Below are 23696 nucleotides of genomic sequence, written 5' to 3' on the forward strand. Positions count from 1 at the left end.
CACGTGGCGAACAACATAAAACATTACTAATTCAATGCAGATCTAAAGTATTCGCAAATTGATGTTTTAAAATGGTTTGTTTGTATTGATTGATAAATCTAATAAAAAGATATTTCGTTTTCAAACCGAATAAATTGCAAATACTAATTCAATTCTTAAAATCATTTCAAACTAGAACTAATTGTGTCAAAACTTTTTCAAAGGATTATAAAAAAGCTTAAATTCCAAGTTTCGAGAAATTTTATTTGTAGGAATTCAAATTCATTTTATGTACATTTATGTATCATTAGTTGATAACTAACAAAAAATCATCTGGGATAGGTTAGAGTTGGCGGGTGTTCCTCATTTGTAACGAGTTCTTATCGGCCCATCTGTATTGACCTCCCAATTTGTCGAAACTAAAACAAAATCATCTGAAATAGGTTAGAGTTGATTGGCGTGGAGCTCACGCAGCTCGCTCAGTGTGAGGTCAAACAGCGAAGTTGGTTCCTTTTCGATGTTGAGGGCTGAGACCAGGTCGCTGAGGTCAGTTACGTCGTACCGGCTTTCATCATTAACTTTAATTTCATTGATACATTGATCTAATATTCTAATTCGCGTGATATATGACTTCATTCGCTTTTCCATCTTTTTCCCACCAGACTCTTTAAATGCTGACTTCTCGGAGTAAATCTTGCGTTTAGAGGACTTATTCTCGACGACTCGTCGGTGCAAACTACTGACGAGTTTCCCACGAGCTTCTGAAGCCTTCTTCTTGCTTAGCATTTCTCGCCAGCTCTCATTACTTTTCCCAGTTATTTGTTTAAGTTTCATCGTCTGATATTGCAGCTCCCTCCAGCGGTCGCAATACTGGCACCTGCACATGCCATTCAATAGACCAGATAGCCTGCATCCTTCACAGTAGATGACCGTTGAGTATATGTTTTCCGCTGCAAAAGATGAAGTCACGATTAGTATTGACTCATAATAAAAAAATACACATTATTAAATCATTTATACAACATGGGCACCGTTGAATATATGTTTTCCGCTGCAAAAGATGGAGTCACTATTAGTATGAAATCAAAATACATGAGTGACTCGTACCCAAATTAAACAACATGCTCAGATAAAAAATCTAGTAGAAACTATGTCATGAAAATGCAAAGAAATCAACGATTAATCAATTTGCTGAAATTATTTGCATGTAATGGCAAATATCACGATTAGTATGAAATCAAAATACATGAGTGACGGGTACCCAAATAAACAAAATGCTCAGATAAAAAATCTAGTAGAAACTATGTCATGAAAATACAAAGAAATTGTACCAACGATTAATCAATTTGCTGAAATTATTTGCAGGTAGTGGAAAATATGATTGTTCGTAATTCAGTAGCTAAAATTTTGTGTTGACCCTGTATTCAATTCGAAGAAGGAAACATTTTACGTATTTCTAATCTATCAATTTTGACAACCGCATTTCAATGCTAAAAAGATAATATGCGTTTAAAAATTGCTTTTTAAAGACAACACTTCTGAAGAATCCAGTGTCTTGGACGTTACACATGTACAATGAATTTCTAATTTTATTTTCATATATTAAAGAAATTATTTTTCAAAAAATTTTTAAGATTTCAAAATTTTGTAAATTTTCAAAATTATTTATTGTCTACTGATTCATGCATTGTCTCTGACTTTATGCAATTGTGCAAAATTTCAGATCGATTAGACAGGTCAAATTGTGTCATATATGGATTATAAAATTTGTAGCAGACGAAATTATTTATAGTTTTTTAATAATGAAAACTTTTTTATTTATAAAATTATTTATTCTGTCTATTGATTCATGCATTTTCTCCAAATTTACGCAAGTGTGCAACATTTCAGATCCATTGGACAGGTAGAAGTGTGTCAAATATCGATAATAAGATTTGTAGCAGACAAAATTATTTTAATTTTTTAATATTGAAAAAAAAAATTAATTTAAAATCATTTATTCTGTCAACTGATTCATCCATTGTTTCCAATTTTATGCAAGTGTGCCAAATTTCAGATCGATTGGACAGGTAGAAGTGTGTTAAATATCGATTATAAGATTAGTAGCAGACAGACAGACTGACAGACAGACAGACAAACAAGAAGTGAAGTGAAAGAGAAGTGTTATAATAAAGGATAGGGACTGTGATGATATAATATTATTCGAGTTATAAAGTACTTTCAAGTTTGTACAAACGTTTACATGGCTATTTGGTCGTGAGTGCAGCGATATTATCATTTCCTACGAACGAATTAACGTCCACATCTATTTTCTAATTATAGGAGCCATAATTGGACTGATTAATTAAGTGACTGAGCAGCTGCATCCGAAATGAATCAAATAACAGAGGATTAATGCAAGATACTGAACAGCATGACTTAATGCCATTTCTCGTATCCTTATTTACTCTAACTTTAAGTTCTAACTATTTCATCTCTATTAAGCCGAGGTTACACATATATATCAAAATTTTCATTGCATTTTTATATCATAGAATAATCATATAAGAACTCTTTGATAGGCCTGCAGAATTTCTGGCTATGGGCCTTCATCGTTATCACTGACATCATCCAACATTGATATTCTTCAATATGTTATGCATTACGTTATAAAAAAGATTGATTAATTTTAAATAATTAATTTAAATAAACAATTAGTTAATGTATTGATTTTTGATGATCTCTGTCTCCACCAGCCTGATCTCTGTCAGAATAAACAAGAGAATGCAGGCGACGGAAAAACTTAATCAGAAGCGGATAAGTATCAATTTTACATATTAAAATTAACCTGAAGCAAAATTTTGATGATTAATTTGCAAAATAACACCTTTAAAATGAGAGTTTTAAGATTTGCTGGCTGCGGTGACAATTCAACCGTAAACTAATAAACTGAAGTGAATCTTGTTTAAATAACTTTAGTATCTCAGAATTTAAATTTGTAGGTTCTAGGTTATAATATGTATTTCCATGTTAAAATATTCGTGGGGATAAGAGCCCATGATATCAATTGAAATGAGCTTGAACTCAAATTTTGATAAGTAATTCACATAAAAAACACGTGTGAAATCTCTTCTGAAACGCATTAACCTCAGTACCATGATACTCCCTAAACGAACAATTCTTAAGTTATCACACGTTGTATGAATGTCAACAAGCGCTTAGGCATCAGAGATTTAAAAACCTCAAATATTTAGTACTTTTTAGTACATTATGTAATTCACAAATAACACGTTTGAAACCACTTCTGGAACGCATAGACCTCAGTACTAGGATACTCCTTTAGCAAAATATTCTTAAATTATCACACGTTGGATATATAAAAAAGCGCTTAGGCATCAGAGATTTAAAAACTTTAAATATTTTGTACTTTTTAGCACATTATGCATGATCGTGATTAACACGGCACTTTAGTATTAATAGCAAATGTTGCGAATTGAACACGTTTTAAATTAATGACAGAACACGTGTCAGCTGACTCGGTAATTAATACTTCTTTCAGTATCATCCAGTGGTTGAAATTGATTGCTGGTTCAATAATTAAGCCTATAAGTCATAAAACAATGCATAAATCGAGAAAACTCAAAGTTAATTTTTTTAGAATCTACAGAGTCAACGAAACATGAAGTTTATTCATCACTAAGAACAATCAAGTTTACTAATCACTTGAAATCAATGCAAAGTTAAAATTTGCAAAGATGCCCAATTTAAATATTTAGGATCTAAATTACTGTAACTATTTTCACAACATTTGCAAAAATGCAGAGTATAAATTTCTAGAAAATAAATTACTGTAACTATTATGTTCACAACACACTTGTAGCCAAGGTTCAACTGCATAACTGAACTCACCATCAACAGACGTTGTACGAGTTGAAACATCTTCGTAATCCATTGCCTGCTGGCTGCTGCTAGCCATTTTTTCAAGCGTACAAACAAATTATTTTCTTTAAGCTGTGAATTTTTGTGCTGCACTCACGAGCGCGTCAAGCGTCGGACTGACCGTAGGCAGGGTGCCCACAGTGACCTAAGCTAATGATATTTCCAGCAGCCAAAATAAATAAGAACAATGCATAAATAAAGAAAAGTAAAAGTTATTTATTTTTAGAATCTACCGAGTCAACGAAACATGAAGTTTATTCATCACTACGAAACATCAAGTTTACTCATCACTTGCAACCAATGCAAAGTTAAAATTTGCAAAAATGCACAGTAAAAATTTCTTGGATCTAAATTACTGTAACTATGTTCACAAAACATTTGTAGCCAGGGTTCAACTGCATAACTGAACTCACCCTCAGTAGATGTCGTACGAGATGTAACATCTTCGTAATCCATTGCCTGCTGGCTGCTGCTAGCCATTTTTCAAGCGTACAAACAAATTATTTTCTGTAAGCTGCGAATTTTTGTGCTGCACTCACGAGAGCGTCAAGCGTCGGACTGACCGTAGGCAGGGTGCCCACAGTGACCTAAGCTAATGATATTTCCAGCAGCCTCAGGCCTAAACAATTCTGCTAAGGGGCGTGACTTTATTTCTTTGTACGTTACTGTCTTTGTGTCGAGTGAATGTTAAGGAAACTTCTAGGCGGAGCATAAAGAAAGCATAGCTGAAGAGATGGATGAGATAACCAACTTGTCCGACGATCTCACAGTTTAGATTCGATTTGTATAAATGATATCTCTGTGAGATAGACGCATTCCTGTTTTTTCTTCACACATGTAAGAAAATTCATGATATTAGTAACACAATTCTTTACCTAATCATTTACCTAATAATTTACATAATCTTTTATATAATAATTTATCGAATAATTTACATAATTATACATAATCTCTATAATTATTTCCAATACTGATAATACAGTCCAATCATTCATGTGAACAGTTCCAATAGTTACCTCATTAGTGCAAACATTTTCACATTACCAATAAGTAATAATCTTTTCATCATTTTCATCGTCTTTATTTACATCGGTGTCAGGTAAATGTATTCGCGATTGTTCATCATTCAAATAAGAAAATTCATAATATCAGTATTATCATTTATATAATAAGCTTAATCATTAATATCCTTCATATCAAAATTCCCAACATTTACAAAAGTTAACAGTTCCAACAGTTATCTCAACAGTACAAACATTTTCATCATTACCAGCATTTGCATAAGCAGAGCATATATTTTTCTATTAATAACCAAAGTTATTCTAATTAGTATCAGCAGTTTTCACTCCATTACATACATTAATGTTATTAGTACCGACAGTAAAATAGTTAACGTTTATTAATAATATAACGTTTTCATCACCAACTCCTGTATAACAAACGTCAGCGTTGTTCCCTGCAGTTAAGATTCTCACGATCGTTAGCCAAAAGCTATGAAGCGGTGGTTGATTGATTGATTGATTTTATTCACAAAGGAGCTCTAGTTACAATTCAAAAGAAAAACATTTATAAAATAATAGAGACATCCAATTTAAGTGAATGCCCATAAGCAGATAAGCTTCGCAGGCAACATAGGTGATTCAAAACTCTATTCCAATGATAAGGCAAAGAAGTTAAGAGCAACAGAAAGTTTCTAAATTAAACACATGCAAGGAAAAAAGCCTCAAGAAAACTGATAACGGGATGTCACTAAAATCAAGTGTAACAAAGTAATATCAATATAACAGTGATTAAAGACGGGTAAGAACTTGGATGCAAGAACAAGTCGATGCCGGGCAAGTGATTTGCCTGAAATATTGCAGGAATATAATAAATGTTTGGTAATTCGACGCCTGTTTAATCGTTTTTAAATCACGCGCAAGCTTTCAATTAATTGAAACAAATTCATCGCGTTGAAGCTGGTTGGGAAATGAACGGGCGTTTGTTAAAACATTAGTCAATTACTTTGAAAATATTTGTAATTATATTGAGGGATGATTGATTTTGTTTCCAAGATATATGTACCATCGTGAAAAATTTATTGTGTATCTAAGATTCATTTAAATTTAATTTTCATTGATTAGTCCTGCTCTTCTTTGGTAAATTCTTTTCAAGTTCACATCCCACATTTAAGCTTCAAAAGAAATGTATTTCTTTCATTTCCTCTGCGTTCTTTTGTAACTATATTATCTCCATTATGAGACATGACTTAAATGACACTATCATTTTAGTTCGACGGCCAAAACTGAAATCAAATACGACTCTAATATTAACACCAGTGTTGTTTACCAGATTTTTTTCGAATTTGACTCCTACATTTTCATAAGAATCGAGACACACTTGCTATCTATCGTTGCCGTATCGCTATTTCCGTTCGTGTTTTGCTAAGTGCGCTTCATTGAATATATATCGTTATTTGCGTCTAGCAATAAATCACATGTGCATATCCAGATGCAGTCGAATTTTTGAGAAACGTCCCTGTTTTTTTACGTCTCGGAGAAAAAAAACAGAGACGTTTTTTTCTGTTTTTTTCTGTTTTTTTTTTAGAAACGTCTCTGTTGACAATAGGCATACGACAAATAAATAGGCATTTGCCGGTCTTCTGTTTTTGAAATTCACGTGCATAAAAAATCTGTTAAGGCTATTGTCCAGACGCGTCCGCAGGGATGGGCTGAGGACGTAGCTCAAGTCAAACGATCTCCTAAACTGATTGAGTGTTACAATTTTTTTCCATGTACCTCATCAGTCATTAACGTTAGTAATTGAATGAGAGATCTGGTACACACATTTTCCAAATGTCTGATGAGAATATGAAATTCACAATGAATATAAAATAATATAATATAAGATAATATAAATGATGATGAGAATATAAATTCCAATCATAAGAACATGACAGGAAAAAGTGTCCATCTCTGCAGTAATGTAATCAGTTATTAAATTATTTTAGATTTTAAAGTGTTTTCATCATGTAATGCGAAGAGCCCACACTCCAGTCTCCCATACCTGATTTTCCTGTTTACAATTTTCTTCAATTAATCACTCCAAGAAGCACTTAACAAGGTTGTCAGAATAATAAAAGTCGCATTCAGACTCAACAGATCAGTCTGCCTAAAAGATCATTATCAGCATTTGTTCATATATAGACGTCGAACAATGTGATACATTAAGTGGCTTTTAAAACTTCTAGCGAAGATATTTACACTGATGTGATGTAAGAATAACAAATCTATTTTTATTACTTCAGACTATCTTGTCCGTTCATAACACCGACAAACAAGATCAAGCCTCTTAGGTAGCTGGACGTCACGCTGATAAGTATTAGTCACGCTGATTAACAGACCTGTGAATTATCCTATAATTTACAATTCTGAAAGCTGCGCTGATGAAGAGCGCAACCTTTCTTTGAGTAAAAAAATTCCCAAGTCATTCGTATACATGTTTATTCTGCGGATTTTTCGTGTAACTTCACAGGGCAAAACTAACCTTGAAATAGAACAACATTTAAAGAAGAGGCGGACACGCACACTCGCGTTTGAAATTCAAGTCAGCACAAAAAAAAACTACAGTAATCGGACATGCAGATCAAATAATATCGTCCCGCTTGATTTTTGATCCTGACGCTCATCAGCTAATATACCTACAACGTTGTGAAGGCAAAGCCACAATCTCACTCTACCAAGTTACTCTTAACGTCAATCAATATCAACTCACCACAAACAATTACCTTTCATCGCTGCCCAACTACCACTGTTTTCTTTATTCAATTACCACTCTTCGCCACCAAAGTAACACTCACTGCCACTAAATTACCACTTGTTGCCGCCCCATTAACACTCATCAACACCCAGTTACCGCTCACTGCCACTCAATTACCACTTTTCGTCACCCAATTAACACTCACCAGCGCCCAATTTCCACTCACTCCCACTCAATGACCACTCTTGGCCAACCCATTTATCACTCACTATCACTCACTTACCAATCATTGCCACCAATTCTCTGTCACCATTACAAAATTCCAGCTGCTAACTTTTCAAATACCCAACACAAAGATCTTGTTTGTACTAACATCCAATCAGTTGCTACTCACCGTCACAAAATTCACTGTAACAATCATTCAATTCTCAGTCATCCAAAAACTACACTTACTCTACCCGTTTGAAATATCTACTCGGCTTCATCTTATTCAGATATAAAATGTTGTTACATTACAAACCTAAGTCCTCCTTTAAATCTTCTTACCTAGCAATATTGCTCAAGTTTTGGGGCTGTGCTTCGCTCGGACCTCGTATTTATATACATACTAAAAAAATAATTGATACAAATTGATTATTTATTTGTTCAAGACACACGCTAGTGATCATTTATATTTTCATTATTATTCTCTTTTTCATGTGTACTGTATATGTATGAGAATACATATACACATGGAAATTACGAAAATACGCGTACGAATATTATCTATTCGTACGCGTATGAGCATGCATGTACACTACGTCTTCTCTAACTCTGCGAATGAGAGTATGAGAACTATTGAGAAGATATAAAAATACTTCACTAGAATAACCTGCCTCAAAGATGTGAGATGCAGAAATATATTGTGGACATTGAATTGCTGTCTAGCTATATGAAACACATGTTTCCAAAAATATTTAAACTTTATCATAAAAAATATCTTGCAATAAAAAACGATACAAATAGTCCTTTCACAAATCTAAGCAATGCAAACGACCAAAAGTTCTAAATGTTTCAAATAGTAAATTGTTTCGAGGAAGACTTTCCTCGAGTCGTTTGTAAATTAAATTTTTGAGGGGAGGTTTGTGCAAAATAGAGTACAGAAATGTTTCAAACATAGAACATAGAGTGCAGAAATGCTTCACACATAGTACATAGAGTGCAGAAATGCTTCAAACATAGTACATAGAGTACAGAAATGCTACAAACATAGTACATAGAGTGCAGAAATGCTTCAAACTTAGTACATAGAGTACAGAAATGCTTCAAACATAATACATAGAGTGCAGAAATGCTTCAAACGTAGTACATAGAGTACAGAAATGCTTCACACATAGTACATAGAGTACAGAAATGCTTCAAACATAGTACATAGAGTACAGAAATAAGCGAGATTTGTTACCGGCGGTCTCGTCACGACGAAGAGACGAGATCACACAGTGACAACGAAGCGTATATGCGCATCGCTGAAAGCGTGCACAGAAGCTGGTGAACTTAGATGCACGGTAGTGAATAAATTCACTATTATCATAAGGGAATAAATAAATAGAGTGATGTTAGAAAACTGCAAATGAAATTTCCACGACGATGTTTCGTTAATAATCTCAACTTTTGCGTCGATCACGAATATAAATTATTATAGTTCACTAGTTGAGAGAACGCTTCTAGTATGAGAGAATATTTGTGATATCAGTATCATCACCTATAAAATCAGCATACTCAATTTTATAGTTCAAATCAACAATTCTAAAGTTCATCCCGTCAGTCTAAACATTTTCATTATTATCATCATTAGCATCAGCAGAGTCTATGCAGTATTTTTCTGCTAAAAACCAACGTTCATATAGCCAGTATCAGCAATTTTTCCCTCTCCATTAAAAACATTAATGTATGACGTCATTGCCTCATACATTCAATTATTATTGAATTTATGTACCGACTGTACAATAATTGTTAAAAAAGTTTTCAATTTCTGCATAATAAGCGCCAGCACTGTTCCTGCCTTTGCATTTTCACGATCGTTTTCGCAAGCCGGTTAAAGTAAAAACTATTCTTTTGATAAGTTTGAATTTCTAAATATTCTTCGAAATTCCTGGTATGATTTATCAATAATCGATTTTGCATAAGCATTTATTACTTTTGACAAACTCATCTAATTGAAGCTCTTTGGAAAATAAACGGACGTTTGTGAAAGCATTATTAAGGTTCTACGATTAAAGTATACATTATTATCTCATTATTGAAAATTCAAAACTGAACCTTCAATGAACCTTGTTTTTGATGATTAATTCTGTCAATAATAAGCGACGCCTCTCATTTACACACCAATAAATGTTAACCTCCTTCCGGCTGTAAAATTTTACAGTTTAATTTGTCTTGCGACGATTGAGGGACCAATGTGAAGATATATACATTTACATAAGGTCTAAATTACTTACAATAAAACTAATTTCAATGCATCTATTTTAATGTTTCATTAATGCCGTATCGTCTGTAATTTTCTTTGCTTTTATTTCATATTCAATTTTTCAAATTATTTCAGCCTCAGAACGTGCAATTTTGGACTACGTAATGATGGCGGGCAAAAATAAGTGCAGTGTAATCAACAATTTAATGCAACATGCAGGAGTTCGATATATCCTAATTTAAATATTGAATAGGTTTCAACTCAAGCATACTGCTAGGATAATGCACCATTTTAATCAGGTTAAAAACTTTGCGAAAGTATTTGTATTTTTAATACAAAATCTTAGGCAACTGCATGATTCTCAAATATTTAGTGGTTATTTATCAGTTCAATTTTTAATCTCGTGATCAATTACGTAATTTAATCAATTAATTTTCAGGAACTCGTGCAGGTTTGAAGAAGTTATCCCCTTCGTCTGCATGTTCAAGTTTCAAAAAAATGTAATGTTTAATGACGTGATATTGCTTCGTTTGTGCAATTCTGAAATTTTGTTGTCTATATCAGAAATAGGAATAATATTGACATTACGATTAAAGAGCTAACACAGACACAATGTACGTCTCTGATTTCATATACGAGTGTTATATACCATATTTATAACTCTATTTCTTCCAGTAATTGTAAATTGTTATAATAAAAGTGTATTCCAATCTACCGACGATGTATCGCAATTTAGATTCGTGTTCTGTTAATTTTATTTTATAGAATATACATCGGTATTTTTGCCCAAATTTTTGTTTAACAAAACATCTAAAGTTTTTTAGTTGCTTTTCTATCTTTTTTTGAAAATGAGCATGCGACAGGTCATTCATTAAAAAAACATTTTGAAAATTTTGCATATCTTCGTCATTTTTGTAAAAAAAATTTAACAAAAAAATCTGAAGTTTTTGAGAAGCTTTTCCTTTTTTCAAAAAAATGAGCATGCGCCAGGTCAGTCCTTTTAAAAAAAAATTTTAAAAACAGGAACATGAAAAATCTGTTAATGCCCTTGTCCCGGCATATCTACAGGGATGAGGAGTTCCAGTCAAACGATTTCCGAAATAAAGTTAGCGTTTTTTTTCATGTGTTGTGTGTGGGAATGTAAGCTTTATGGTGATATTCTCGGTAGTTTTGTTCTCTAATTTTTAAGCCCACCACAACGAGCAGCGGGCCCACCACAACGAGCAGCGGGCCCACCACAACGAGGAGCAGGCCCACCACAACGAGNTATGTGACGTATCGTGCGTTCTGTAACGCTGTTATGTGACGTATCGCGCGTTCTGTAACGCTAATATGTGACGTATCGTGTGTTCTGTAACGCTGTTATGTGACGTGTCGTGGGTTCTGTAACGCTGTTATGTGACGTATCGTGCGTTCTGTAACGCTGTTATGTGACGTGTCTTGCGTTCTGTAACGCTAATATGTGACATATCTTGCGTTCTGTAACGCTAATATGTGACGTATCGTGCGTTCTGTAACGCTAATATGTGACGTATCGTGCGTTTTGGAACGCTAATATGTGACGTATCGTGCGTTTTGTAACTCTAATATGTGACGTCTTAGAGGGTCATGTAACGCTGTTGGCTGTGCTATGTAATGCTAATATTTAACGAACTGTAAGTTTTGTAACGCTTAGAAGTGACGTCTGTAGAGTGTTGTATAACGCTAATATGTTACTATACGTACGAACGAAAATGTAATTACTTCTTGTCCTGTAACGTAATGTTACATCCAATCATACAATGTCCTGTAATGTTATTACACGAGCGTCCTGTAACGCTAATACACGACAACTCATGATATGCTACATTTTTTTGTACTCAGTAACGTTATTTATTGACGTCTCGGCTGTACCGTAACGCTTGTATGCTATGTCCAGTGCACTCGGTTACGCTACCCTGTTTTTTTTCGTTATTATTCGAAGTCTCATACGTTTATAGGGTAAATAAGTAAATCTTCTGTTATGATAGTTTGCGACGCAAGCTCGTGCGTTTCGTAAAGCTACTTTCTTATTAACATATTGCATTTGTAATATAATGCATTTGTAATATAGTGCATCTGTAATATAGTGCATCTGTAATATAGTGCATCTGTAATATAGTGCATCTGTAACGTCACTTTGTGACACTATCACTCGCTATTTGGGATGCTAATTTGTGACGTGATCTCGAACACTCATAAAAGTATCTTCATAACCAACACATTCACGTGGCGGACAATATAAAACATTGCTACTTCAATGCAACTCTGAAGTATTCGCGTATTGATATTTTAAAATCGTCCGTTTGTATTGATTGATAAATCTAATAAAAAGATATTTACAGTTTTCAAACCGAATAAATTGCAAATTCTAATTAAATCCTTGGAGTCAATTCAAACAAGAGCTAATTCTGTCAAAACTTTTTTCAAAGGATTATAAAAATAGCATAAATTTCAAGTTTCGAGAAATTTTATTTGTAGGAATTTAAATTCACAGCCATCAATTCATTTTATGTACATTTATGTATCATTAGTTGATAACTAAAACAAAATCGTCTGACACAGGCTAGACTTGGCGGGTGTTCAAAATCTGTTTCGAGTCCTCATCAGCCCATCTGTATTTACCTCCCAATTTGTCGAAACTAAAACAAAATCATATGAAATAGGTTAGACTTGGCGGCTGTTCATATTTGTAACAAGTCCTTATCGGCCCATCTGTATTTACCTCCCAATTTGTCGAAACTAAAACAAAATCATCTGAAATAGGTTAGAGTTGGCGGCTGTTCCTCATTTGTTGCTGGTCCTTATCGGCCCATCTGTATTTACCTCCCAATTTGTAATTTGTCGAAACTAAAACAAAATCGTCTGAGATAGGTTAGAGTTGGCGGCTGTTCCTCATTTGTTGCTGGTCCTTATCAGCCCATCTGTATTTACCTCCCAATTTGTGGAATTCGGCACGCGAGAGCCGATAAGCGAGCGCCTGCACTGCATTGCTCGGTGCCGGTGCAGGCGTAGGAGTCTTGGGTCGCCTGAAGATTTTTGTGACGATAGACAATTTCTTGGCGTGGAGCTCACGCAGCTCGCTCAGTGTGAGGTCAAACAGCGAAGTTGGTTCCTTTTCGATGTTGAGGGCTGAGACCAGGTCGCTGAGGTCGGTTNTTTGTTACCGGCGGTCTCGTCACGACGAAGAGACGAGATCACACGTCGCTGTATGCAGCGAGATTTGTTACCGGCGGTCTCGTCACGACGAAGAGACGAGATCACACGTCGCTGTATGCAGCGAGATTTGTTACCGGCGGTCTCGTCACGACGAAGAGACGAGATCACACGTCGCTGTATGCAGCGAGATTTGTTACCGGCGGTCTCGTCACGACGAAGAGACGAGATCACACGTCGCTGTATGCAGCGAGATTTGTTACCGGCGGTCTCGTCACGACGAAGAGACGAGATCACACGTCGCTGTATGCAGCGAGATTTGTTACCGGCGGTCTCGTCACGACGAAGAGACGAGATCACACGTCGCTGTATGTAGCGAGATTTGTTACCGGCGGTCTCGTCACGACGAAGAGACGAGATCACACGTCGCTGTATGTAGCGAGATTTGTTACCGGCGGTCTCGTCACGACGAAGAGACGAGATCACACAGTGACAACGAAGCGTCTATATGCGCATCGCTGAACGCGTTGTCAGAAGCTAGTGAACTTAGAAGCCCGGCAGTGAATATATCCACTATTATCATAACGGAAATAAATAAATAGAGTGATGTTTGAAGACTGCTTGTGAAGTTTCCACGACGGTGTTTTGTTAATAATCTCAACTTTTCCGTCGATCACGAAAGATATGATTTTCAATATTTGAGAGAACGCTTCTAGTATGAGAGAATAATAATGATATCAGTATCATCACTTATATAATCAGCATACTCAATTCTATAGTTCAAATCAACAATCCTAAAATCCATCCCGTCAGTCTAAACATTTTCATTGTTACCATCATTAGCATCAGCAGAGTCTATATAAGTTTCTGCTAAAATCCAAGTTCTTCTAACTATTATCAGCAGTTTTTCCACTCCATTAAAAATAATAATGTAATCAGTACCGACTGCACAATAATTGTTACATAACAAAGTTTTAAATTTCTGTACAATACGCGCATCGTTGTTCCTGCAGTTTGATTTTCACGATAGTTATCGCAAGCAGGTTCAAGTAAGAACTATTTTTGAGATATTATTGAATTTCTAAATATACTTCGAAATTCTTGATTTGATTAATAAATCATAATATTTGCAAAAGCGTTCATTACATATGACAAACTCATCTAATTGAAGCTCTTTGGAAAATAAACGGAAGTTTGTGAAAGCATTAGTATATAAGGTTCTATTATTGAAATATACATTAGTATCTCATTATTGAAAATTTAAAGCCGAGCAATGAACCTTGTTTTTGATGAATAATTCTGTCAATAATAATCGACGCCTCTCATTTACACACCAATAAATGTTAACCTCCTTCCGGTTGTAAAATTTAACAGTTTAATTGTCTTGCGACGTTTGAGAGACCAATGTGGAGATATATACATGTGCATAAGGTCTAAATTACCTACAATAAAACTAATTTTAATGCAGCTACTTTAATGTTTCATTAATGCCGTATCGTCTATAATTGTTTTTGTTTTTATTTTATTTTTCAATTTTTATTTTTCGAATTATTTCAGCCCCAAACGTGCGATTTTGGACTAATGATAACAAGCAAAAATATGTGCAGTGTGATAACAATTTAATTGATGCAACATGCAGGAGTTCGATATATCCTTCATTAAAATATTGAATTAGTTTCAACTTTAGCATACGGCTAGGATAATGCACCATTTTAATCAGATTCAAAAACTTTGAGAAAATATTTGTAATTTTAGTCCAAAATCTTGAAATCTTTAATGGTTTTTCTGAAAAATCTTTAATGGAATTTTTAAATTAAAAAATCAATTGCGTAAATAACATAATAATAAATCAATTAAATTACGTAAAAACGATTACGTAATTTATTCAATTAATTTTCACGGACTCGTGCAGGTTTGAAGAAGTTTATACCTTCGTCTGCATGTTCAAGTTTCCAAAAAAATGTAATATTTAATGACATGATATTGCTTCGTTTGTGCAATTCCAAAATTTTGTTGTCTATATCAGAAGTAGGAATAATATTGACATTACGATTAAAGAGCTAACACAGACACAATGTACTTCTCATGTATCGTGTTATATACCAAATTTATAACTCAATTTCCTCCAGTAATTGTAAATTGTTATAATTCAAGTGTAGGTACTTTACCGACGACGTATCGCCATTTAGATTCGTGTTCTGTTTACTTTATTTCATAAGAAATTCATCGTTATTTTTCCCAAATTTTTGTTTAAAAAAACATCCACAGTTTTTAAGAAGCTTCTCTATCTTTCTCAATTAACAAAAAACTATAGTTTTTAAGAAGCTTTTCTATGCTTTTTAAAAATGGGCATGCGACTGGGCAGTCCTTCTTAAAAAAAATTTAAAAACAGGTGCATAAAGTTCAGATTGAGTTCATGAGTTCAGATTGAGACGTGGGGAGATCAGACGTGTTGTGTAGTCGCTCCACGAGCCTGACAGACTTGTTTCCTCCTTGAATTGCTTCCGGAACTTTATTACCGTCGTGCGGTGGTGCTGGACTTCCGGAACTTTATTACCGTCGGGCGATTGTGCTGTACTTCCGGTACCGTCGGGCAGTTGTGCTGTACTTCCGGAACTTTATTACCGTCGAGCGGCTGTGCTGTACTTCCGGAACTTTACTACCATAGGGCGGTTGTGTTCATCAGGCTTGTTTCCAGTGATTTATTGTTTCCGGTGATTTATTGCTGTGAGAGACCCTAGCTAAATCTCAGTGAAGGAACCTGGAAATCATTAAACAATTAAGAAAGATGACAGACATTTCGATGGCTGGGAGGAAAGTAAACAAGATTGTTAAGAAGGAATGCGGTTCTTCGAAACAAGATGCACCGAAAAAATCGAACAGGAGATCGAAGTGCGTAGTTGAAGATGCATGTAAGTTTTGCAAAATTGGCGTGGAGCTCACGCAGCTCGCTCAGTGTGAGGTCAAACAGCGAAGTTGGTTCCTTTTCGATGTTGAGGGCTGAGACCAGGTCGCTGAGGTCGGTTACGTTGTAGCGGCTTTCATCGTTAACCTTAATTTCATTAATACATTGATCTAATATTCTAATTCGAGTGATATATGACTTCATACGCTTTTCCATCTTTTTCCCGCCAGATTCTTTAAATGCTGACTTCTCGGAGTAAATCTTGCGTTTAGAGGACTTATTCTCGACGACTCGTCTGTGCAAACTACTGGCGAGTTTCTCACGAGCTTCTGAAACCTTCTTCTTGCTTAGCATTTCTCGCCAGCACTCGTTACTTTTCCCAGTTATTTGTTTAAGTTTCATCGTCTGATATTGTAGCTCCCTCCACCGGTCGCAATACTGGCATCTGCACATGCCATTCAATAGACCAGATAGCCTGCATCCTTCACAGTAGATCACCGTTGAATATATGTTTTCCGCTGCAAAAGACGAAGTCACTATTAGTATTGACTCATAATAAAAAAATACACATTATTAAATCATTTATACAACATGGGCACCGTTGAATATATGTTTTCCGCTGCAAAAGATCAAGTCACTATTAGTAAGAAATCAAAATACATGAGTGACTCGTACACAAATTAAACAACATGCGTTTATAAGAAATCTATTAAAAACTATGTCATGAAAATACAAAGAAATAATACCAACGATTAATAAATTTGCTGAAATTATTTGCATGTAATGGAAAATATCACGATTAGTATGAAATCAAAATACATGAGTTACTCGTACACAAATTAAACAACATGCGTTTATAAGAAATCTATTAAAAACTATGTCATGAAAATACAAAGAAATAATACCAACGATTAATAAATTTGCTAAAATTATTTGCAAATAATGGAAAATATGATTGTTCGAAATTCAGTAGCTAAAATTTTGCGTTCACCCTGTATTCAATTCGAAGAGGAAAACATTTTACGCATTTCTAATCTATAAATTTTGACAACCGCATTTTAATGCCAAAAGGATCGGAACAATGATGATTTAACATCATTTGAGTTATACGCATAAAGTACTTTCAAGTTTGTACAAACGTTTACATGGCTATTTGGTCGTGAGTGCAGCGATATTATCATTTCCTACGTACGAATTAACGTCCACATCCATTTTCTAATTGTAGGAGCCATAATTGGACTGATTAATTAAGTGACTGAGCAGCTGCATACGAAATAAATCAAATAACAGAGGATTAATGCAAGATACTGAACAGCATGACTTAATGCTGGCCAGTTCTCGTCTCCTAATTTATTCTAACTCTAAGTTCTAACTATTTCTTCTCTACTAAGCTGAGGTTACATATATCAAAATTATCATTGCATTTTTATACAAGTGAATAATCATATAAGAACTTTCCAATACATGCTTACTGAATTTTATGCTATGGGCCTTCATCGCTATCACTGACAGCATTCAACATTGATATTCTTCAATATGTTATGCATTACATTATAAAAATGATTGATTAATTTTAATTAATTAATTTAAATAAACAATTAGTTAATGTATTGATTTTTTGATGATCTCTGTCTCCACCAGCCTGATCTCTGTCAGAATAAGCAAGAGAATGCAGGCGATGGAAAAACTCAGAAGCGGATTAGTATCAATTTTACATATTAAAATAAACTTGAACCGAAATTGTGATGATTAATTTGCAAAATTACACCTTTAAAATGAGATTTTTAAGATTTATTGGCTGCGGTGACAATTCAACCGTAAAGGAATAAACTGAAGTGAATGTCGTTTAAATAACTTTAGAATCTTATAATTAAAATTTGTAAGTTCTAGGTTATAATTTGTATTTCCACGATAAAATATTCGTGGGGTAAGAGCTCATTATATCAATTGAAATGAGCTTGAACTCAAATTTTGATAAGTAATTCACAAAAAAAAACACGTTTGAAATCTCGTCTGAAACGCATTAACCTCAGTACCAGGATACTCTTTTAGCGATCAATTATTAAATTGTCACACGTTGTATGAAGGTCAACAATATAACTCATTACTTATTGCAGTGAGTGACAGAGAGCGCATTTTCTCGTCCATCCGTGACGTGAAGTCACGGACGGACGTCACGGACGGACATGACGAGCACAATAGCGCTTTTTTCCATAGATGCAAAAATGCGCTAAAAGCGCTTAGGCAGCAGAGATTTAAAAATCTAAAATTTTTAGTACTTTTTAGCACATTTTGCATGATCGTGAGATTAACACGGCACTTTAATATTAAAAGCAACTGTTACGAATTGAACACGTTTTGACCTTGATGACAAGACACGTGTGAGCTGACTAGGCAATTAATACTCCTATCAATATCAGCCAGTGGTTGAAATTGAATGCTGGTTCAATAATTCAGCCTTAAATAAGTAAAACAATGCATAAATCAAGAAAACTCAAAGTTAATTTTTTTTAGAATGTACAGAATAGACAAAACGTGAAGTTTATTCATCACTACGAACAAAAAGTTTACTCATCACTTGAAACCAATTCAAAGTTAAATTGCGAAATGCACAGTATAAATATTTAGGGTCTAAATTACTGTAACTATGTTCACAAGGTTTAACTGCATAACTGAACTCACCATCAAGAGTCGTTGTACAAGATGAAACATCTTCGTAATCCATTGCCTGCTGGCTGCTGCTAGCCATTTTTTCAAGCGTACAAACAAATTATTTTCTTTAAGCTGCGAATTTTTGTGCTGCACTCACGAGCGCGTCAAGCGTCGGACTGACCGTAGGCAGGGTGCCCACAGTGACCTAAGCTAATGATATTTCCAGCAGCCTCAGGCCTAAACAATTCTGCTAAGGGGCGTGACTTTATTTCTTTGTACGTTACTGTCTTTGTGTTCAGTGAATGTTAAGGAAACGTACAGGCGGAGCATAAAGAAAGCATAGCTGAAGATATGGAAGAGATAACCAACTTGTCGGACGATATCACAGTTTAGATTCAAGTCGTATAAATGATATCGCTGTCAGATAGACGCATTCCTGATTGTTTTTTCTTTACACAAGTGAGAAAATTCACTATTTCATAAACATAATCATTTACCTAATCATTTACGTATTGATTTACATAATCATTTACATATACATTTACATATTCAGTTGCATTATCATGCATAATCCGTATAATTAATTCCAATTTCGAAAGAAACAGTCCAATCATCATGTAAACAGTTCCAATTGTTATCTCATTAGTGCAATCATTTTCAACCATTACCAATCATTCCATAATTTCCATCGTCTTTGTCAGTTAGTGTCAGATGAATGCATTCGTAATAGTTCTTCTTTCGTTCAAATGAGAAAATGTATAATTTCAGTATCATCATTTAAATAATCAACATAATCATTACCATTCTTCATTTCAAAAGTCCCAAAGTTAACAAAAGTTAACAGTTCCAACAGTTATCTCAACATTCCAAATATTTTCATCATTACCAGCATTTGCATAAGCAGAGAATATATTTTTCTATTAATAACCAAAGTTATTCTAATTAGTATCAGCAGTTGTCGCTCCATTACATACATTAATTTTATTAGTGCCGACTGTAAAATAGTTAACGTTTAATAATAATATAACGTTTTCATCACCAACTCTTTTATATACAGGGTGAACCAGAATTAACTGACCCTTTTAATTTGTTAATAAATAAAAAAACTAACAACATTATGAAGTTGAAACTTGTTTTATTTAAAAGAAGAACATTTTTATGGTAATATTGTATCCTAGTTGAAATATTGTATCCTATTACAATATTTTATTATTGTATTAGTTAAAATATTTATTATGTATTAATAATATGTATTAGTTAAAATATTGTATGTAATATTGTATCCTAGTTAGTTATTGTATCCTAAAAACTAGGATACAATAATACCATAAAAATGTTCTTCTTTTAAACAAAACAAGTTTCAACTTTATAACGTTCTTAGTTTTTTATTTATTAACAAATTAAAAGGGTCAGTTTATTCTAGTTCACCCTGTATAACAAACGTCAGCGTTGTTCCCTACAGTTAAGATTCTCACGATCGTAAGCCAAAAGCTATGAAGAGGTTGTCGATGCCGGGTAAGAGATTTGCCTGAAATGTTATAGGAATAGCATAAATGTTTGGTAATTCGACGCTTGTTTAATCGTTCATTAATCACGCGCAAGCTCTCATTAGATTAAAAATTTATCTCCTTGAAGCTGCTTGGAAAATGAACGGGCGTTTGTTAAAGCATTAGTCAATTACTTTGAAAATATTCCTAATTATATTGAGTGATGATTGATTTTGTTTCCAAGATATACCATCGAGAAAATTTTATTGTGTATCTAAGATTCATATCAATTGAATTTTCACTGATTAGTCCTGTTCTTCTTCGGTAAATTTTTTTCAAATTCACATCCCACATTTAAGCTTCAAAAGAAATATATTTCTTTCATTCCCTCTGTGTTATTTTGGAAATATATTATCTCCATTATGAGACATGACATGAATGACACTAACATTTTAGTCCAATGGCCAAAACTGAAACAGAATACGATATTAACATCAATGTAGTTTACCAGATTTTTTAAAAATTCGACTCTTACATTTTCATAACAATCGAGACACTTGCTATCTATCGTTGCAGTATCGCTATTTCCATTTGTCTTTTGTTAATGCGTTTCATTGAATATTTATCGTTATTTGTGTCTAGCAATAAATCACATGTGCATATCCAGATGCAGTCGAATTTTTGAGAAACGTCTCTGTTTTTTTTTGTTAACAATAGGCATACGACAAATAAATAGGCATGCGCGAGGTCATGTGTCTTTGAAATGCACGTGCACAAAAAAAAGATTTTTATGTTAACAACAGGCATATAACAAATAAATTTTGAAATGCACGTGCACAAAAAAGTTTTTTTTGTTGACAATAGGCATACGACAAATAAATAGGCATGCGAGAGGTCATATGTCTTTGAAAAGCACGTACATAAAAAACTCTTAAGGCTATTGTTCAGGCGTGTCCGCAGGGATGGGCTGAGAGATCGTAGCTCAAGTCAAACGATCTCTTAAACTGAACGAGCGTTACCATTTTTTTCCATGTACCTCATCACTCGTCAACGTTAGTTATTTGATAAGAGATCTGGTACACACTTTACCAAATGTCTGATTAGAATATGAAATAGACAATGAATATAAAAAAATATAATATAAAATAATATTTTAAATTTTATTTTATAATAGAATATAAAATTCATAATGATGAGAATATAAATTTCAGGCATAAGAATATGGCCGGAAAAAGTGTCCATGTCTGGAGCAGTGTAATCCGTTGATAAATTATTTCAGATTTTAAAGTGTTTTCATCAAGTTATGCGAGGAGCCCACACTCCGATCTTCCTTATCTGATTTTCTTGTTTACAATTTTCTTCAATTAATCAATCCAAGAAGCACTTAACAAGGTTGTCAGAATAATAACATTTGCCTAGAGTAGATCAGATTGCCTAAATGTTCACTATCAGCATTTGTTCTTATATAGACTTCGAACAATGTGATGCATTAAGTGGCTTTTAAAACTTCATCAATTTATACGAGGAACCCACACTCCAATCTTCCATATCTAATTTTGCAAATTAAAATTTTCTTGTTTACAACTTATAAATAAAAAATAAATAAATATAATAAATAAAATATAAATAAATTATAATATATAATTTATTATAAATAAATTTTCTTGTTTACAACTTTCTTTCAATTAATCAAAAGTCGCATTCAGACTCAACAGATCAGTCTGCCTAAAAGATCACTATCAGCATTTGTTCATATATAGACGTCGAACAATGTGATGCATTAAGTGGCTTTTAAAACTTCTAGCGAAGATATTTACACTGATGTTATGTATGAATAACAAATCTATTTTTATTACTTCCGACTATCTTGTCCGTTCATAATACCGACAAACAAGATCAAGCCTCTAGGGTAGCTGGAAGTCTCGGGTCCAAACAAGATATGCTTTAAAAAATGCGTGGGCAGGTCACGTACATAGTATTCGTCACGCTGATTAATAGGCCTGTGAATTATCCTATTATTTACAATTCTGACAGCTGCGCTGATGAAGGGAGCAACCTTTCTTTGCCTACAAAAAATACAAAAGTCTTTCGTATACATGTTTATTCTGCGAATTTTTCGTGTAACTTCACAGGGTAAAACTAACCTTGAAATAATAGAACAACAATTAAAGATGAGGCGAACAGGCTCAGTCGCATTTGAAATTCCAATTAGCACAAAATAACTACAGTAATCGGCCATGCAGACCAAAATTAATAATATCGTCACATTTGATTTTTGATACCGAAGCTGGGCAGCTCACACCTACAACGTTGTGAAGACAAAGCCACTATTTCACTCTACCAAGTCACTCTTAACGTCTACCAATTACAATTCATCACAAACAATTACCGCTTATAGCCGCCCAATTACCACTATTCGCTACCCAATTACCACTTTCTGCCAACCAAAAACCACTATTCGCTACCCAACTAAGACACTCTGCCAATTACCACTTTTAGTAACCGAATTAACACTCACTCCCACTCAATGACCACTCTTAGCCACCCATTTACCACTCACCGCCACCCAATTACCACTCGTTGCCACCCAATTCTCAGTCGCCATAACAAAACTACCGCTGCTAATCTCTCAAATACCCAACACAAAGATCTTATTTATACTAACATTCACGCAGTTGCTACTCACCGTCTCAAAATTCACTCTGACAATCATAAAATTCTCAATCATCCAAAAACTACACTTACTCTACCCGTTTGAAATGTCTACTCGGCTTCATCTTATTCAGACAGATATTCAGTTATATTACAAACGAAGCCCTCCTATAAATCTTTTTACCTAGCAATATTGCTCAAGTTTTTTGGTCATGCTTAGCTAGGACCTCGTTTTATTTATGCTGAAAAAATATAATTATACAAATTGATTATTTATTTGTTCAAGAGACGAGTTATGGAAAGATCGGGTTTGATTAGATGGAAAAGGCTGGATCCCTTGTGAATCAAGTCACGAAAAACAGAAGAATCGGCAAAAGGTCATGGGGCTATTACTTCNGACGAGATCACACGTCGCTGTATGCAGCGAGATTTGTTACCGGCGGTCTCGTCACGACGAAGAGACGAGATCACACGTCGCTGTATGTAGCGAGATTTGTTACCGGCGGTCTCGTCACGACGAAGAGACGAGATCACACGTCGCTGTATGCAGCGAGATTTGTTACCGGCGGTCTCGTCACGACGAAGAGACGAGATCACACGTCGCTGTATGTAGCGAGATTTGTTACCGGCGGTCTCGTCACGACGAAGAGACGAGATCACACGTCGCTGTATGCAGCGAGATTTGTTACCGGCGGTCTCGTCACGACGAAGAGACGAGATCACACGTCGCTGTATGTAGCGAGAT

General features: G+C 34.5%; 1 protein-coding gene across 1 annotated transcript; it reads right to left on the bottom strand.

Annotated features, from left to right (window-relative positions):
• Window positions 1-423: 423 nt before the first annotated feature.
• On the bottom strand, window positions 424-3986 carry LOC125177749. Its single transcript, XM_047880090.1, has 2 exons — window positions 3868-3986; window positions 424-929 (listed from the first exon to the last, which is right to left on the bottom strand). The coding sequence occupies exons 1-2, from the start codon at window positions 3932-3934 to the stop codon at window positions 424-426; spliced, it is 573 nt and encodes a 190-aa protein (XP_047736046.1). The 5' UTR covers window positions 3935-3986.
• Between the last annotated feature and the right edge of the window lie 19710 nt (window positions 3987-23696).

This window comes from Hyalella azteca, unplaced genomic scaffold, assembly GCF_000764305.2.
Source record: "Hyalella azteca isolate HAZT.00-mixed unplaced genomic scaffold, Hazt_2.0.2 contig4627, whole genome shotgun sequence".
NCBI classification, from domain to species: Eukaryota; Metazoa; Arthropoda; class Malacostraca; order Amphipoda; family Hyalellidae; genus Hyalella; species Hyalella azteca.

What these genes read in the sequence shown, in the direction of transcription:
- LOC125177749 (XM_047880090.1), bottom strand. Translation starts at nt 3,934, where the DNA reads ATGGCTAGCAGCAGCCAGCAGGCAATGGATTACGAAGATGTTTCAACT. An exon ending in TCGTACAACGTCTGTTGATG is followed by an intron (nt 930 to 3,867) that starts GTGAGTTCAGTT and finishes CATCTTTTGCAG; the next exon opens with CGGAAAACATATACTCAACG.